A 19,856-nucleotide genomic window follows, 5' to 3' on the forward strand; every position below is an offset into this window, starting at 1 on the left:
ATAACAGCTATCACATCTTTTGCGAACAGTTTAAGGAATAAAAAATATAAAGATATATGTGGAAGTCAATTTTTAATGTTATTAATAAAAAAGAAATGGGTTTGTTTATTATAAGTTATACTTTCAAAGTTTCAGTTTGGATATTGGCTAGAGAATGTGACGTTACTGTAAGCTTAGAATATTTTAAAAGTTTTAAATTTTATGTCAAGAGTCTAGTAACTAAGGCTAATATTTAGCAGTGAGATATCAGATATAAATACAAGGGAACTAATCACTTGAAGTTAGTAGCGAATACGTCAGTGTTTAGTTTTCGATTGGTAGTACCAGTCATTCATTTGATTTGAAATTTCGCGCAAAGCTAGCTGTCCCTAATTTTGCAGTGTAAGACTAAAGGGAAGTCAGCTAGTCATCACCACCCATCGCCAACTCTTAGGCTACTCTTTAACCAATGAATAGTGTGATTTACCGTACATTATAACGCCCCCCACGGCTGAAAGGGCGAGGATGTTTGGTGCTACGGGGATTCGAACCCGCAACCCTCAGAGTACGAGTCGAACGCCTTAACCCATCTGGCCATGCCGGGCCTCAGTGAAGTATATCTATTGCTGTTAGTTATCGTATATATTCAGTTACTCGATCAATTAGCTGTGAAATTGTACAAATAAGTTTATTTTTACTTCAGCAAGACATTCGGGTTTGAATGATATTTGTCAAATTAGACCTACAAGCTACAACAGCATAGGAGCTTGTAGAAATATTAAGAAACAAACAAACTAATGTGTAATCGTTAGGTGGGCTAAACTTACTATTATTTTCACCAAATACTTTATTACAGCAACATATTAATAAACGAATTTCAAATAACATAATAAAGTTGGCAATGAACAGTGAAGTAATACTAAAAGTTAATTATATACTCTTCAAAAAAGAAACGCAAAAGGGATATTTTTGTTACTTTAAAGAGAAATATATGTAATAACGTTACAAGCTCAGAGTATGTGATGTTACACGTGTTAAGACACTGATTGTCAGACCAAAATGACAATAAAAGTTGTGCACTTTGAAAACGGAGGAAAATATCGGATTTTTCGCCAAAACGCACGCGTGTCCAATAAATTTGTTTGAGAGATCTGCATGTTCTGCAAGTGCAACATGTGCAAAATCCCTATAAAAGTGACGGGTTCTCGGTTTCCATAGCTCAGTGTTAAGCCACCGACATGCAATACAGTTACGCCAAGACTGACTGAAGCACAACGCAACAACGCCATTGGTCGCTTGGAAGCAGGCGAATCTCGATCAGATGTTGCCAGAGCTGTGAATGTCCACCCAAGCACCAAGACTATGGAATCGTCACCAACAACATGGATCAACTCGTGACCGTCCACGATCTGGCAGACCTCGTGTGACCACGCCCGCACAAGATCGCAACATCCGGTTACGTCACCTTCGGGATAGAACCACCACTGCAACGTATACTGCCTCAACCATACCTGGGCTGCGTAGGATTTCCGATCAGACCGTACGCAACCGTCTACGAGATTCTTAGGCCCCACGTGCAACCCATCATGGTGAACGTCAAGGACGTTTTCAACATGACAACGCCCGTCCTCACACAGCCCGACTCACCACTGTCTTCTTGAGACACCACAACATCAGCGTTCTTCCCTGGCCCTCCAGATCACCAGATTTAAACCCCATCGAACATCTTTGGGACGAGTTGGACCGACGTCTGCGACGGCGACAACCTCAACCGCAGACTCTACCTCAGCTTGCAGCAGCTTTGCAGCCTGAGTGGACAGCCATTCCACAAGATGTGATTCTTCATCTCATCGCTTCCATGGGCAGGAGATGCCAAGCAGTTATTGATGCTCACGGGAGGCATACTCGTTATTGACGTTGAGTGACGTTAAACTTCACCTAGTGAGCGTGGACTTCGCCTTTGCAGACTTTGGATGTTCAGCAGTGAATGTGCAAAGTTTCACACATGTCATACAGAAATACCCGGAATAAACTTGTTAACAATGTGTCTCATATTTTGCCTTTTTCGTTTCTTTTTTTGAAGAGTGTATTTGTTGAATAGATATTCATAAAACATTTTTGCTATCAACAATACAATAAAGTGAGATTAGGCCATACCGATTTTCTTACCATCTAATGAAGTTACTGATCCCGAACGTAAACTCTCTGTCATAACTGTATTCATTTCTTCATAAGCGTCAAAGTCTTCCAAAATTTCTACTTTCGCGTCAGTTTCAGTCTGTTCCTTTGATTTCGGTTTTTCTTCGTCTAATTTTGCCGCTTTTCGTTCGGGTTCTGCTTCATGCTTCGGTTGGGTAGTTGATCGTTTAATTTTTTGTTCAACTTCCACGGCTTTGTGCGGCTCTTGACTTACAAGAACTGGCTCTTCATCCCCCAAGTCTTCAATAACTGAAACAAAGCTAAATTGTAAAACACATTCAAGCAAAAAATACAATTATTTTAATTGATTTTTGTTTGCTTATTATTGAGCACAAAGCTACACAACAGACTATCTCTGTCCCGCCAACCGAAAATATCGAAAAGGAATTTTTAGCGTTATAAGCCCTCAGACTTTTATTTGTATAAGATAAATTGTACACAATGTTTTATGTTATTTTCTGTTGTCATAACATGTTTGCATTTAAAATTGTCACAAAATAGAGGGCTGTGATGTAGACAAATAATATGTCTACAAGAGTTAAATAGATTTCAATTTACTTACGAGCTCAAGAAGAAGTGATCACTCTATAAATATTTATAATTCAATGGAACTTAATTACCCAAAACGTCCCTTACCAAATGTAATGAGAAATTATCAGTTGAGACCTAGAAAGTAAGCATTAATATTTAAAAAAAAACTTGAACGTTTTAAGTTTTCATTATCAATTATGATTAAAATCTATCAGGATGTGTTCGATTTTTACTACAAATTTCTGTTGATCTCAAGAGATAAACTCTATAAAAACATCCAAGCAAAGGGAAAATATTCACACATATAACTATTTACAAAAACTATTCTGCTGATGAACACAATATAAGTGAATAAAGCTAAAAATATGGACATATAACAATTTTTCTTTCCCAACTCACTAACTCTATGACCTATAGTGTACAACATAAAGAAGATTATTGTTTTGAACGCACCATGAGGAACTGCCGTAACATTCAATGCTTCACTCCATTCTTGTTTCTGTTCTACTGATTTCGCTATAAGTTTTATGGGAAGTCCTTTTTGTTCTGGTGTTTTAGGAATAAGTTGTAAAGCCCGATCTTCACCGTCCACTTGATTAACAATCTCAATGTCTTGTAACTGTAAGAGACAAACAATGACATTTTAATTCCTCAAAATCCATTTCATATAAGGTAAGAATATGATTATGAAAATGAACTAATGTACAATGTAAAATGAACAATATGAAAAACAAATAAGCAGTACATGGATGTATATCACATTAAGATAGTTAATCAAATTGTTTGCAGCAACAAAACAGAGAAGAATAAATTTAAAAAATACTATTGGTTACAGGAAATACACTTTTTAACCAAATCTGCAAAAAAAACAAAAAAACACAAAAAACTATGTTTTCACTGAACCAGATTTCCCAGTGTAATAAATTAGATAGCTATGCTATATGAGTGGAAGATTATCAAGCTGTTTACGAATTATACCGAATTTAGCTAAAGCTATCTAAGTTTGAATAACGAAATAAATGGACTGGACACGATGAGTAACACACAATGAAAATGATAAATGTATTTAAAGTAAAACAAAAAGCACCTGTGTGTATTTGCTTTTGTATGGCGCGTGGTTGCTTTACACTTACCTCGTGAATCGATTAAACTAGTTTTAGTCCCTCGAGATTTATTTCCTCTAACCATTTCTCTGAAGATCCGATCCTTGAATGTTTACATCTGATGCTTCCTACTTAACCAGAAATGTTAGAAGGCTGCCATAGTGGCTAACGCTACACATGTTCCGATTATTTTCATTCAAACATAGGTAAGACAGTAACCTCGAAGTACATCTGGGTTACCATCGGAGGACATTAGCTGTTGACAATCTTGTGCAGCGTTCAGCACTATATCCACTTTTCTGAAAAGCTTAATTTTGTAGTGGAGCGGTTATATATTAGACAAGTATAAGTAATTTAATATGCTACGTGTTTTGAGTAATTTGGTTAAGCTTCCTGACTGAATTTGTTGTATAACACTTGTATTTAAAGGTTTTAGATAGTATCTTCTTGTAAAATTGAAACATATTTCAAATGTTTATTTATCTTGGAGCAGGAATCCATTTGTATTTACCAGTAACAGATAAATAAACATTTGAAATATGTTTCAATTTTCACAAGAAGGATACTATCTAAAACTTTTAAATACAAGTGTTATACAACAAATTCAAATTATTTATCTTGGAGCAGGAATCCATATTGTATTTACCAGTAACAGATACTATGCCTGAAAAGCTTTTGAAACAAACTTTTGTGCGATTATTTTTATGTTCTTCCTTTCTTGAAAGTGTCGTAAAAAGTTAAGATGCTTATTAGTCCGATAGTTCTTTACCTTAATTATATTCTTGACCAGATACTTCTGTCTGTCTAAGCCAACTCGGATAACTTCCGTTATGAGCATTCTGCCCTTGAACAAAAAAACGTATCGTTCGCGAACTAAACCAGACAGCTCTATTACTTCAAACCAATCCTGAAAAAAACAAATTTTAAAAACTTATTAAATTTCCTATTCTAAGAAGACCATTAAGTTCTTAAGAGTCAGTAACTTTCTTTATTTTTGAACCAAAAAAATATTTCAGATATAGTTCGCAGATCACCCACGTTAGAGAGCTGGTATAGGGTAATATTTTTCTGCGCAAAGTCACAGATGTGATTGCAGAAAACTCAAAGCTTTCCTTGGATATCCAGGAGCATACTTTCTTGGATTTTTTAATATAGGAAAAACAGTACAATACGGCAGCATTTCATGCAGTTGACAACAGTGTCACTCTATATATAAAACCAAAAAACTGAACATGTGACGCAAAAACTCTCCTGACAGGTATGTATAGAAAAATACGGCGTTATTCTCACCATATTATTGGTGTCGCTAAAATACACAAATGAATGTTCTGAGAAAGTTTAAAGAAATTGAAATGACCTTGGGAAAATTTACAAGGTCATTAATATGACCACGTAGTCAAAGTGATTAATAATACAATGCACACTCTCCAAATCTTATATTGAATGATAAATTTACCTATTACACCAGCACAGTGATTTTTTCAACTTGATTCAAAACACATTCGTATACTTTACTGTTTTTACTTATCCTAGGAAACATTGTTACAAGTTCCCCATTTAATGGATAAGCACTTGACTAACACGCTCTCAGAAAATATAATTGATATAGCATCTGATACAATTTTTGAGAGTCCTATGACGTTCTGCAGAAGACAATACCCTCACAGAATCTAGTAGCACAAAATTGCACTCAAATGCAAAGCAATCTCTATCAAGACGCCGAGCTACAAATTTGTATTTATTTTTGTGGTATGATATGATTCACTGAATGAAATCAATCTCGCAGCAAATATCCGTATGACAGTGTTTCAGACACATCTCAAAGCTTTGTACCGCCATTTACGGTTTGTGTTATAGTAAAACACTCCTAAAAAAAGCTGTAAAGCGAAACGTTGAGTGTCCAATTAAAGACATTATAATCTTCGAACTTATCACTAAATTAATATAACATATTGTTATTGTTGTCCAGCTGTATGTCCTTTCTCGACTCACTTATTACTTTCGTTATGTTCATACGTGGCTCTTATAATTATTAGTTTCAACAATACAAACAGAACGATGATTAAATTTACAGCGAGAATAAATATTAAGCCATATCGTCTTTCTTATACCTCGACACATAACCAACAATTCAATTTTGTAATGTTGCTAGCACGAACTGACAATTTGTTAAATTGCACTCGGTCAAATCTTTGGTTAATCAGTTTCATAAAGCTTCAAGTAGTTCACTTTATTGCACCAATAAATATTCCATTTTCTTAATATCATTTATGATGTCTGATTGGGAGCTTTGACTTCCAAGCTCTATAGTTAACAAACTATTATTATGAATAAAATCACATTTTTTCTTTGTATGTGAAGAAAGTCAAATTTGATGAAACAAATATATTTATAAACTAAGAAACGTCAGTTATTTTTTCATACACTCAATAAAAGTTTTTCAAAGAACATTTTGTATACACTATTCATTCAATTAGTATTTGCGTATTATTTTGTTTTCATTATACTACTTACATGTTTTATCAAACGACCCAATTTGTGAACGTTACCACAGCAACCTTCCAGTGCATTGATATACGTGAGATCAATAGCTCGTTGTGGAACACACATCATAAAGTCTAGAGCCCTCTGTAAATCAGTGGTGTCTTCTCTCAAGCGATTAGTATATTTAATCAGTTCCTATTGGAAAAAAGGAACGCTTTAAAATAAAGTGACAAATGGTGATCCGAATGATACACTGGGCTTCACACTTAGTTTTACCAAAGCGATTTATTACTAAAAATTTTAATTTAAAATAATTTTGATGTTAAAACAAAAATCGCTTATATTTCAATACATGCTTATTAACTACAATAATTTTAACAAAATATTCCAAATTTAAATTCACCTAAAAGTCACTAGTTATTTCTGAAAATGTCACATAATTATTTTTAGTTCTGATATATTTGATAACAAATAACTTTATTTTACCAATATATTTTAAATCAAGATGAAAGATAAAAATAAACTTTTGGATAATATTTAGAAAAGTATTCAGTACAAAATTAGCATTGTTATTTTTGTTTGTGCTTTTAAAATGAAACTAAACAATAGGCTAACTGCATTTTGTCCATCAAGGGTAAGGAACCTTGGATTTTAGCATTGCATTTTCGTAAATTCAACACTCACGAAATTAAAGAATAATTTTAATAAACACATAAATGGTATTAGCTCTAAGTATATTATGGAAAGATAATCCTTATATACGCATGTGTACCTTAACAGACTAGCTGTTTTATTTATGAAGTGTAAAGAGAAGTATCAATAAAAAGAAATAAACAAGATTGAGAGCAGTCGTTTTTTTGTTTGTTTCTTACGTGTAGAATATTTTTCAATTCAGATAACTTGTTGTACACACACATCTCCGTTTATTTATATATATGAAGATCTACCTTTATTAATAATACATAGTCATTTATCCTTTGAATCGGAAGCTTCAAATGTTCTGCCAAAGATTTGTCGTCGTCAATTTTCCTGCTGAAGTCCTGTGTAAAAGGAAAGCAAAACTGGTAGGGCTGCGATTTCAAAGACCTTTAACAACACTAACTTTTCTTAGTATCATTGTGAGAGAATTAAAACAAATAAAGACACTTACTATCATATATCTCAAAGAAATATTAAAGTGTACTATGGAAAAATAAGTGTAAAATTATTATAAATATCATGTTGATACATTATTCCAGCCATGACAGTACTAAAATTTTAAAATAAAAAATATGTCATTCTTTATTTGAACCTTGAAGAAATATATTCTTAATTGTCACTTCATTTAGTCTCTCTTAGATGAAAAACTATTTCTCGGAAATCAATCGATAACAGGAAAAATAGTTTTTTTTAATTACATGAGTGTGACGTTTTACTAACTTATTTTTCTCAGTATTTTAAAAAATTATATCATTAAACTCTCAGGTAATTATTGTTTAACCCTTAAACAGCGGGAATGTTGTATCATCTATTGATGATGGCAACCGTTTAAAGGTTGATATGGTATAATATTAACAAATAACTTCTATGCCACGCTTCTTTATACGTGAAACTGGAGGTCAATAAAATACGTTTGAATTACAAATATTTAAATTTTATTGTTTAATTTCAACTAAATTACGAAATTTTATAAAAGTATTTTACATCAAAATAGTTCTTCAGGGAGCCAGACGACAGCGCTGCTTGAGCTTGTGGTTCATCCCGGCAGTACTTCACATGCTTGTCGAAATCTCTCTCCTGAGAACATCACACAAAAAGTCAGACATCAAAAACGATTTTATAACAGCTTTGTTGCTGTTATTTGTTATTACACACAAAGTTACACAAAGGGACCCCAAGTGGCTCAGCGTATTTCTACGGACTTACAACGCTAAAATCCGGGTTTCGATACCCGTATTGGGCAGAGCACAGATAGACCATTGTGTAGCTTTGTGCTTAATTAAAAACAACAATAACAACTATACAAAGGGTTACTTATGTTTTGCCAACCACGGGTTTTGAAACACGGTTTATAGGAGTACAAGTCTGCAGACATGCCGCTGTGCCACTAACAGATAAAATCACGGGGAATTGGAAAGTAGCTTGATGCAGGATCCCACAGCTCACTTTGTTTATGTTACCATAATAGATATAATAACAAAAATAAATCATTACATGCTATAAAACAAAAGATGAGCAACTTGTACCACAATCTACAATTAACCTGTAACAATGAACTTCATACTGAAATGCGTTTACAATTAACTTTATGTTTGAGTTTACAATAAAAAAATCGACTAATGCGGTTGAACTATTCACTGTTTATTAAAGTTCAACCAAATTATATTCTACGTATGCCTAAATGTAAATGTGTATCGCGTCGAATACATGTATTTGTATTTATGGAAAACTTATTAAGGCTATCTGACGTCGTCGTTAATTTTGAGCTACTTACCACATGGAAAGCACGCAGCAGATCCCTACTACCCACCATCCACATGGAAGAACTAATTCTCACTCTCACAACGCACCTGCAGCTTACAAATGCGGGAAATATTTTGTAGCAGCTTATGGATTCATACCCGGCTCGCTAGCTCCGAAAACAGCGCACTACCATAGGGTAATCCGCAGTTCTTTGAAAACCTATGTTACCAATTAGTTTATTTAAAACTATTCGTGCACGTAAAACCAAAACACTTTAAATGTTCTAGCATAATTAAAGATTTTTCATGACAACACATTTTAAATAAAACTTTCTAGAGCATTTATTCTCAAGACGGCTGGTATGGGTATTAAAACTTTAATTAAAATAAAGTAGAGAAGAACGTTTCGACTGTTTTAGGTTATCTTCAGTTAATATTTTGTGTGTTCCGTTTTGTTTAAATAACTGCAGACATTCTTTCAGGTATTACTGCAACATTTTTGGGATTTTACTCCAAATGTCTCTAATACACTCTCATAAAACTTCTTTGAAAGTAACTTTTGATTTTGTCAAATTTTTGATCTATCAAATCCTGGATTTGTTCAATTAGGTTGAGACTGGGGTTCTGTGGGGGGCCATTGCACCATTTGAATGACTCCAGTAGCTTCTTTCTCAGCAACGTAATTTCTGTTTTCATCAAGATATATTTGTAGAGTGCTGTTCAAATGATTTATTCTAGCATATACTGGTACCACATGCTAGCTTCTTTCTATATAGTTAATACACTGCCTGAGATACCATGACAGTTATATCTTACCCTAAATTTGATCAGAATGCTCATTCAGGCAGAAAAATTATGACACGCCCTTGATACAAGTATATGGGATTTCTAAAAAAAAAATAAGTATTATCAGCCTGGCTCATTCAACTGTCAACAGGGATCAATGAAGTATTACCAGTGTTGAAATTTACATTCTATAATAGCATGGAAGTATTAATCCTATAAAAATGGAAGGGTGATAAAATATTCTCTTGTCCTAATATTTTTGAACAGTATTGTATGTTCGTTTTGTACATCGAGTGGCAAATAGATGTTCATTTGTTTTTCTAAAGTTATAGCAAATACCAAGCTGCAACGTTATCTCTGTAGTACAGTAGATTAATTAATACGTGAAATTTATCTCTTTGTTATCACCATAAACTTCATTTACAAAATCAAACCTTCTTACCAATCGAAGAAACGTAATTCCAAGTTTCTGTGGTTCACTTGCGTAGTACTGAACGCCTTTAATGAGTACACTAAAATAACAATAAAAAAGCACTAAAAAAAGATCACTTATGATAAAAATGCAAAATATTTAACCACATATTAAACTACTATAAAAACCATTTATTGATTGGATTTTTACGGAAAAATGTTGCTTCGTAAGGATCTCTATAACGCTTTAAAAGTATATTCATAATAACCTAAAACCTGACATAAAAAATCCAAGATGAATTAAAAATGGATACCTTTTTTATAAACGATAATTTGTTTACTTCACAGAAACTACAACTTCACCATTCCATATTTTAATGTTTATAGGAAAAACAGTCTTTACATCAATTTCGCTTCTTGTTTCCTAACGTTAAACGTTTTCCTAAAACTTGTTTCTTTGTAGCTAAGCACAAATATACACAATGGCCAATCTGACCTGTCTCAATCACGGATATCGAAAACCGGCTTCTAGCTTTATAAATCTACAGACTTATCGTTGTATTACTGGATGGGAAGGGGGGGAACGTTTTCCTAAGATGAATCATACTTGTTTTTCTTATCAATTGTCATAACTGTTATGCATAAAATGTTCATGTAAATGTTAGAAGTTCGAAAAACAATTACTTTGAAAAAACATTAAAATATATATTTTGCCTATGTCTCTTACCTTCTAAGATGATACATATGGATTATCGTAATTTGAATTATAAGTATAATTTAGATAGCAATAACCTTGTTTGTTTGGAGTTAAAGCATGGCGACCCACATTTGTGAATGAACTAAGTGATGCTGATAGAAAACAGGAAACTGGCGTGTGATGAGTTACTGCGAATCTTCAATACGATCCCTTCTCGAGGAAAGGTGATGTTTACGGACGAGTGCGCAATCTACCGTTCGAGTCGAGCACGAAATGTTTACTTCTGGGCAAAGGAGAATCCTCATTATTATGAAGAAATTAAATACAATACTCCGCATGTCATGATGTGGGCAGCACTTATTGCGCGTCATGTTATTCGACCATACTTCTTTGACGGGCCAGTAAACCATAGCTCATATCTAAACATGTTACAACAATGGTTTATAGCGAAACTCGATGAAATTGGAATTAGAGAGGAGGTTTGGTATCAACAAGATGGAGCTCCAGCTCATTATGCCATCTCTGTGCGAGATTATTTTAATGACATTTTTCCAGACAAATGGATAGGTCGTGGTTCTGTACCATCCCCTGCACCTATGAAATGGCCTGCAAGAAGTCCGGACTTGACAACATGTGATAACTCTCTTTGAGAATACATAAAGGGCATTGTATCTAAATAACGTTATAATACTAATGATGAGTTGAAGGCAGCTGTTACCGCGGCATTTGGAACAATAACCCCTGCTATGTTGAGGAAAATGTCTCACAGAACATGGCGTCGCATAATATTATGCAGCGAGAATGAGGGCAGCACACAGATACACTGGATACATAAGATATATGGATGGATAGAGACTTACGGGCCACCCTGTATAGATCACTGGTTAGGCTACATTTGGAGTAATATGTTTAGTCTTAGGCTTCTTAACTTAGGAAAGACATTGAATTGTTGGAAAGGAATCAGAGAAGGGTTACTAGAATAGTGCGTGGAATGGATGGTATGCCATAGGAAGAGAATTAAGATATCTGAAGTTTGTTTCACTTGAAAAAAAGAAAAGTTAGAGAAGATTTGTTTGAGATTGTGGTTGTGTTGACGTACCAAATTTTTCATACTTAACCGAGAGTATAGTCGGACTAGGGGAAACAAGTATAAATTCTGGCAGGGTAGGAGTCATCTTTAGTTTATAAAAGTTTATTTTTCTATCAGGGTAGTTGATCCTTCGAATAATTTGCCTTCGGATATTGTGGAGGCAGTAAATTTGAGTTTAAGAGAATGTTTGTTTTTTGTTTTTTTTTAATTTCGCACAAAGCTACTCGAGGGCTATCTGTGCTAGCCGTCCCTAATTTAGCAGTGTAAGACTAGAGAGAAGGCAGCTAGTCATCACCACCCACCGCCAACTCTTGGACTACTCTTTTACCAACGAATAGTGGGATTGACCGTCACATTATAACGCCCCCACGGCTGAAAGGGCGAGCATGTTTAGCGCGACGGGAATGCGAACCCGCGACCCTCAGATTACGAGTCGCACGCCTTAACGCGCTTGGCCATGAGTTTAAGAGAAAGCTTGATAACTATATGAATGATAAGGGCTGGTTTTAAGATTTTTATTTTTTTTGTTAATTCATTTATTTAATAGTTTTAGTTTATTTTAGAGGATGGGGCATCCGATATGGGCCAATATGTCCTTTATTGTCCCTAAACGTTGAGTTATGTTAATACACGGAGTGACAAGCACAACTGCCTACAAGCATATGGAAGTAAAGGATTACAATGATGGACGCTCTGTAAGAATGATCCTTTATAATAAAGTATAGGTTAAATAATAACTGTATAATCAAATTACGAGTCACTTTGTACTTCATTATCAGAGGGCTATTGAACAATTTATTTGAAATCACAAAATACTCGAATATGTTACTAACTTGTTATGGAATTCGCAAATATCTTTGAAGTTAGAAAACACTGTGTCTTTGTAGTCTCGAAGTTCTAATGGCATCTTGACATTATCCATTTCTTTCATATAGTTATTGACAACGAACTGCATATCTCGAGCAAAATCTTCTTCTGTTTCAACGAGTTCCTTAACTACAGCTCTGTAATAAAAACAAAAAGTGTATTACTTCAGATAAACAATGTAATATTAGCCAAAACTTAAGGTTGGTGAACCATGTAATTTCGTTAAAATGTTATAAATATACTTTTAGAAAAAAAATCATTATTCAAGATATTTCGTGGCAAAAGCTAGATACTGAAGAAGGTGGACAGTTAGAAAGCTTATGTAATTTAAAGTAATTTCACCAGTGTTAGCTGATAACAGATGTATGACTTTTACTGCAAGACACTGAAGCTCTGTTGTTAGTACATTAGTATCAAGAACATTTTCATTTATATACGGTGGAAGAATGATGTCTGCAAACATAAAATTAAGTATTTTGAAAATAAAGAGCATTTAATAAATATAATTATTTTATAACTAAACATAAATCATTCTTATCCTTTCCATTCAAAGTGAACCTTTTGAATATAAATATATTAACATGTTTCCTATAGGTCGTTACTAACTCTAAGTAAAGTCTTATACTGTCAGCTGGACAATATCTCGTGATCAGTGAAGTGTTTAACATGAGCGTGACTAACCTCCTCTATTTAGAAGATTAAGCTTTCCCTTACTGATTTAACAACTTATGGTTTAAATGAGCCAAAGTGTATGAACTTGGGCCTTTTTTGTGATTTAAGTCATTGAAAACACAATTAAGATGCATTTTTAAAACAAAACCACAATAATGAAATTAACCATAAACTTAAATAATGTAGCATGCAGTATGGACACTTACTCTCTTCTGGCGATTATTTCTTTTTCTTTTGGGTCTGGGTTTATTTCCGTGATTGTTTCCGACTTTGTAAAACTTTCACCTATTTTCTTTCTAAATAACAAGAAGGAACCCATCCTTCATGTATAATTTCCGCTCCCTTAGTAGGTCTGGAGCGAACAAGCCATCTAGTGGAGGAAAGTTAAATGAATGAAACTATAGCTGTGGGAAGAAAAAGATTTATTAAACATAAATATATGTGACATACTACCGTCTTGTTTTGCGGACAAGCGTGGGAATAAATGAACATTCTTCAAACTTTAGAGCAGCATGAAATATAAACATATATTTTAAAAAAGATATGACTAGTGCTTCAAATACTTAGATATGAATATAAGAGATTTAACGTGGATGTTACGACGCGACAACGTGAATATAATTAAATCTTAGGTGATCACTCCTAATACTAAATACACAGTTTCTGTTATCGATATTTGTTTAAATGTAATAAATTAGATATGTAACTTACACCTTAAACTGAACCCAACAGATAAAAATAGAGGGATCGAGGATTCAAAATATGAAATGTTAAATTAATCTGAATAGTAAATAAGGGAGACCTACAGAGCTATTTAAAAACACAACGACACTTTATTGAACAAATGAAACAAATATGAAATTTCATTTGTGAAGACCAATGCTATAAAGTACTTCCCTCTACCTTGCAGAGCTGGTCTTCTGTTATAATAGTAGAAAATAATACAAAAACAAGACAAGTTGCACTTATTAAAAGCAGAAAAATTTTGAACAAACTTTGGTTAGAAATGTTTAAATGCTCCTACTGGATTCCTGAATGTCATGGCATACACATCATTAAGTGAGCCCTTTAAATATAAAATGAAAATTAGATTTTGATGTAGTTGTTCAAATTAAACACAAAGCTACACAATGGGCTATCTGTGCTCTGCCCATCACGAGTATCGAAACTCGGATTCTAGCGTTGTAAGTCCGCAGACATATCGCTGTGCTACTGGAGGGAATGAGGTTTTGATTTTTTTATGAATGCACATAATCACTATAAAAAGAGTATATTTAAAACAACGTAAGGAACGAAGTCTTGGTCTAAATCTTTGTGGGTAAGATTTGTACATTTCACAGATAAGTCATATCAGTAAAAGCAGAATATATTTTTAAACACATTATAAAACAGTAAAGAAAATCAAAAGAAATGTATGAATGAAAATGTATTCACATTCAATTTCATAGAAATAAAAAGCATTCAAGGTAAAAACATATATAATTCAGCTAAGTAAAGATTACACGGGTTTACCATGGTTTTATTGTCTCGAACTTTTTACTATTATATGACTATTTTAATATCGATTTTTTTTAAAATTAAATAAAGTTATACTATTAAATCTGTATCGCAAAATTCCCACCTATTCACTAAAACTGTAGAAGATTCTCGAGTGTAAGAATCAACAATCTACGTGTGTACATGAACATGCTGAAGTTTCGAGAAACTTTCGTCACAACTATATATAAAATCAATGGAATACGCCGAAAAATCGTATATATTCTTGGTCTGCTATAGTTGGGGCGTTATAAACTCCAGAAGATATAACTTTGATTAATGCTTATTAATCTGGAACTTCAAATATTTGACCAGCAACTTTATAGATTTCGAACGTTACAAACCATTTAACTTCAGCAGATTCATATCAAACATTAGAACTCTTATGTACACATTATATAACTTCAGCAGTGGAATAACTCGGTGTGTGGCTACCAAAGAGAGAAGAATACAGAGTTAGCTAGCTCCCTGTTAAGTGAATTGTATTTACATAAACTCAAAATTAATTCGTTTATTATGAACCTTCGAATAAGATATCAAGGAAGTTCCAAACCACACAGAAAATTCAATTTTGTTTGTTGTAAAACTTTTGTGCATAGATCATTATTTGTAATAATCGCTTTGTAAACTGTGTTATTATTTGCATATTAAAATATATTTGTATTAAAAAAGGAAACTGCATACCAATTTTGATTGGCAAGTATCATAAATTTGATATATATTGACATTTATTTAACTCAGTTTCAAGCCATTCGAAATTGTAGAACGTAACGTAATAAATTAGGGGCTAGTCCCGAATCTGAATCAAAAACAAAATTGATGTAAATTAAAACTCAAATCATAATGCAATTTATATGTATCAATGCCAACTAATTTGATCGTGTCTGATTATCAAGATTTCTTGAATCACCCTCCCTCAAACAACTAGAAAGACATAACAAATGTGAATTGCTCAAAATTCCCAAAGATTAGAATCAGAGGTTCAGAAATCAATGAGAAAATATGAACTAAAAACGTATTATTGAAATAACAGTCGACGATGATTTGTTGCCTGAGGAAATAATAATCAGTGATGTCGAGAAAACCCACTTGTAGAGAAATATATATTGCCTGAGGAAGTATTAGTGGAACATTTAAGTGTCCTCACTGGCCAATCGGGTATGAGTGATAACGATAAGTTAAAGATCCAGCTAAAAGTCAAACAAATCTAGTTCGAACAAGTTCATATCGAAGCCGAGAATGAACAAGCTCGTATCGAAGCTGAGAAAGAAGATGAACGTTTGAGGCCGAAAAGCTCTCACTGAAGCAGGAAATAAATTAAGCTGAAAGAAATGGAACTTAGACTTAACTCCAATTGACCAAGGCAAAATGACAACTTTGAACTTTATCAATATATTAAAGTACATTCAATGAAAATGTAATTTATAAATATTTCCAACATTTTGCCAAAACTTTAGAATAGCCAAATGAGAAATGGTCATTATTATTACAAAATGTTTTAACTGGTAAAGCACAATAAACTTATGTCGTTCTTTCTCTCTCTAGAATATTTTACGAATTATGATAAGGTTAAAACACCTATTCTCAAAGCATACAAGTTAGTACCAAAAGTTTTGAGGTTATTACAAGATAGATTATCAAACTTATATGGAATTTGTGCACAAAAAAGGTCTATTTTGATCGATGGTGTAATCCTATACATATTAACAACAGTTTCGACAAACTGAGACAATTATTTCTAATTGAGGAGTTTAACTGTTGGGCACGTGACGACCTCAAACTTACTTGGACAAAAAAGCCAAAATATTACAGAAAGCAGCTGTTTTTTTCATAAAAAATAAATTCCTGCCATCTCAGCAAAATCCTGTATCTGTTCAATACATGTAGGTGAGAATTCATCTATAAATCCAGCTCCTCTGGTTCGAAATCTTCATATGGTCAGGATAAAACTTCATTAAAATCATCAAGACCTGTCCGCTATTTTTATAAAACAAACTGGTCATATTATGTTCGATTTTGGTGTTTGAAAAATGAAAAAAAAAACGAGGCAACATCCAGTGTCTTCATGTCCACATGTGGGCCTAGTTTCACCAGATCACCTGATGTTGTTATTTTGGTCACTGATATAAAGGCTGATGTAGTCAAGGAGGAAGTTAGATCTTTGTGTTTCTTTTGATTCTGCGATTTTGATAAATAACACTACCAGGGTATTGAGGGTGGCCCTGTTAATGTTCCTTTCATAATATTTATTTGGCATCATACTTAGTTTCAGGACCAGTTGTGGTTAGAATAAGACCTACTCTGACAATTAAGGGTTAATATTGTTGGGAAACGATTTGACCAAGGAAAAATTTGTTGCCGAACCCAAAATGGTTAGTGAGTGGATAATCGTTTCAAATAAGGATGAAGTTTTTGTTGAGGAAAATACTGATGTGTTTCCTTCGTGTTGTGACTCGAGTACAACTTAAGAAATTAAGGCACAACAAATGATAGACTCTTATTCAGAGGATGACATTATAGATTTGCTTCAAACATTTTTTTAATCCGCCGAGGATATTGTTTATGATTGGACTACTGGTGAATCCTTAGTGAATGACAATAATGGACGTGAGGAGTATGATTTATCTGGTAGTGTTCCGTTTGCTAAAAATAAACTAATTACTGAGGAAAAAAGTATCCACAGAACTCTTCACTACTTAAATATGCACTTCCATAAGATAAATTGGAAAAAATTCCAATTTTTTTTAAAATGATGTGCTTATAAGGAAATGGAGACCATCAAGTGCGCCAGGTTCAGGGAACTGGATTGTAGTTTATTAAATCTTGCTCCAAAATCATACTGTTTTGAAATATTGAAAGTTGTCCATGAACTCATCATGGGAGGTCACTTGGGTGTGAATAAGACATATGATAAAATTATGAGACATTTCCTTTGGCCAAAATTAGGCAAGTTCTTTCTCAATTTTATAAAACTTATTACACCTGAAAATCGTTTACTGAATATATACCTTTGAGAAACAATTCAACACCAAAATTTCTAAGGCTTTGATTAATTTCTTTACTTTTTTGGCTTGCCCAAAGAAGTTCAGTCTGATCAGAAATCAAATTTTAAGTTGGGGTTGTTTCAATAAGTTGTTTATTACCTCAATGTTAAACAGACCAGATCTAGAATCACATGATGTTCCATTCGACCCTGAAAAATATTATGCGGACTAACTGCCTCGATAACATAAAGAATTGGGATGAAGGAGATAATTTATTATTACTTGCTGTTCATGAGTCGGTTCAGGAATAATTTGGGTTCAGCCCATTTCAGTTAGTGTTTCGTCATTCAGTGCATAGTCCCTTGATGTTTCTGAAGGAACAATGGTCGGAGGATAACATTCCGACATTTTGATCCACATTCTTATGCACTTGTTAATTGGGTCGGGAAATTTTGAAGTCATACCAAGCTAAAAAAAAATGTTTATGACCACAAGGCTGAAATGCGTAAATTCCAACGACACGGTCTTAGTACTGACCCCACTATAGGACATACACTGAAAGTTAGGTATCATGGTCCTTATAAAGTTGTTCTTAATAATAATGACTATGTGATAAACACATCTGATTGTCTCAAGGCTACTCAGCTGTGTCATATTAATATGTTGAAACCATATCGTATCCGAAATACATCTGGAAATATTTTAGCCACTGAGTGTTCTGATACTGATCACAATCATTTTACTATGACACCTGTAAATAGGAACTTATCGGAAACGAACGCAACATTAAACTGAGTAATTCTCACATTCCTATTAATCTTAATCTAGAATTCGATCATTTACCTCTGAAGAGAAAATTATTTGAATATTTAGTTTATTGAATGAATATAAATGTATACTTGCAGACATTCCTAATCAAACCTAATCACTGTTCATGATGTAAATTTAGGTGATGTTTCATCTGTGAAACAACATCCCTATAGTGTGAACCCCAATTACACCCTTGTGCAAATTAATTGAAACAAGACGGAAAATTACGATTTTTTTCAATTTTTTGCGTGTTATTTCTGAGAATCCAAAATTTACTCACAAATGTATACATGATATGACCGCCTTTATTTTTCAGAAGATCATTAATCCGCTTTGGTATCGAGTCCACGAGTTGACTGCAATCTTTACTAATTTTTGGATCGTGGTACCACACCTCAATTATGACCTCAATTAGCTTATCTTTCGTAGTACAGTCTTTTCCCCGAAGTCTTTCTTTACAAATCGCCCAAAGATTTTCAATAGGATTTAAGTCTGAACAGTTTCCAGGCCAGTCCAGCACCTTTATTCGCGTTGTAGTCATAAAATTCTTCAAAAGTTTCGATGTGTGGCACGGAGCCAGATCTTGCTGAGAAATCTATCTGGAAATCTCTTTTTCAATTCTGGAACGACTCTTCTCTGTAAAACTTCGATGTACTGTGGTCCTCGCATCATACCTTCTACGATATGTAAGCCTCCGACGCCATAGTAGCTGAAAAAAACCCCAAAACATCTTCTTCAAGGGATGTTTTACGAACTGATTGATGTGAGAATCTCGAAGTTTCTCACCTGGAGATCTGCAAACATGCAGACTTCTTTCACTTTGTACGAAGAAATGAGTCTCGTCACTGAATAACACCTTCCTCCATTGTTCTTGCGTCCAATTCTTGTATTTCAGACCCCATTGATACTGTTTTTTCTTCACCGAGTTGGTAAGAAGTTGTTTTTTGACTGGGCTCCTTGCAATTTCGTATAATTCCTCAAAATATCGTAACATATCCCAAAAATAGATCGACCGTACTGCAAAACACAGCTAATGACGCCATCTGTGTGAAGAAATGACTATTAAAGAAAATCAGCGGGTTCAGCGAGCCAACACCTGCCGCCATGCTGAAAATATTGTAAAATGACCATTTGTTTCAATTAATTTGCACAAGTGTGTAAGGTCGATAAAATGCGCAAAGAAATATTGCTGGGAAATGGCGTTATAAAGTAAAATAAAAGTTATTGGCCTCCAATGTTATGTGTACCTGTTTCTAAATCTGATGG

The 19,856-nt window shown here is 33.8% G+C and overlaps 1 protein-coding gene across 1 annotated transcript in view; it reads right to left on the reverse strand.

Annotated features, from left to right (window-relative positions):
• Positions 1-1,611: 1,611 nt before the first annotated feature.
• Positions 1,612-19,856, reverse strand: part of LOC143253093 (protein Obscurin-like) — a 68,320-nt gene continuing 50,075 nt past the window's right edge. Inside the window, exons 4-12 of the mRNA XM_076506335.1 lie at positions 13,467-13,630; positions 12,555-12,725; positions 9,966-10,035; positions 7,980-8,072; positions 7,244-7,336; positions 6,327-6,491; positions 4,582-4,719; positions 3,163-3,328; positions 1,612-2,427 (exon numbers count right to left, since the gene is read on the reverse strand). Of these exons, the coding sequence (XP_076362450.1) occupies positions 2,126-2,427; positions 3,163-3,328; positions 4,582-4,719; positions 6,327-6,491; positions 7,244-7,336; positions 7,980-8,072; positions 9,966-10,035; positions 12,555-12,725; positions 13,467-13,579 (1,311 nt within the window). The 5' untranslated portion in view covers positions 13,580-13,630 and the 3' untranslated portion in view covers positions 1,612-2,125. The remainder of the gene's footprint in view (positions 2,428-3,162; positions 3,329-4,581; positions 4,720-6,326; positions 6,492-7,243; positions 7,337-7,979; positions 8,073-9,965; positions 10,036-12,554; positions 12,726-13,466; positions 13,631-19,856) is intronic.

Source organism: Tachypleus tridentatus, chromosome 6 (genome assembly GCF_004210375.1).
Source record: "Tachypleus tridentatus isolate NWPU-2018 chromosome 6, ASM421037v1, whole genome shotgun sequence".
In the NCBI taxonomy this organism is placed as follows: domain Eukaryota; kingdom Metazoa; phylum Arthropoda; class Merostomata; order Xiphosura; family Limulidae; genus Tachypleus; species Tachypleus tridentatus.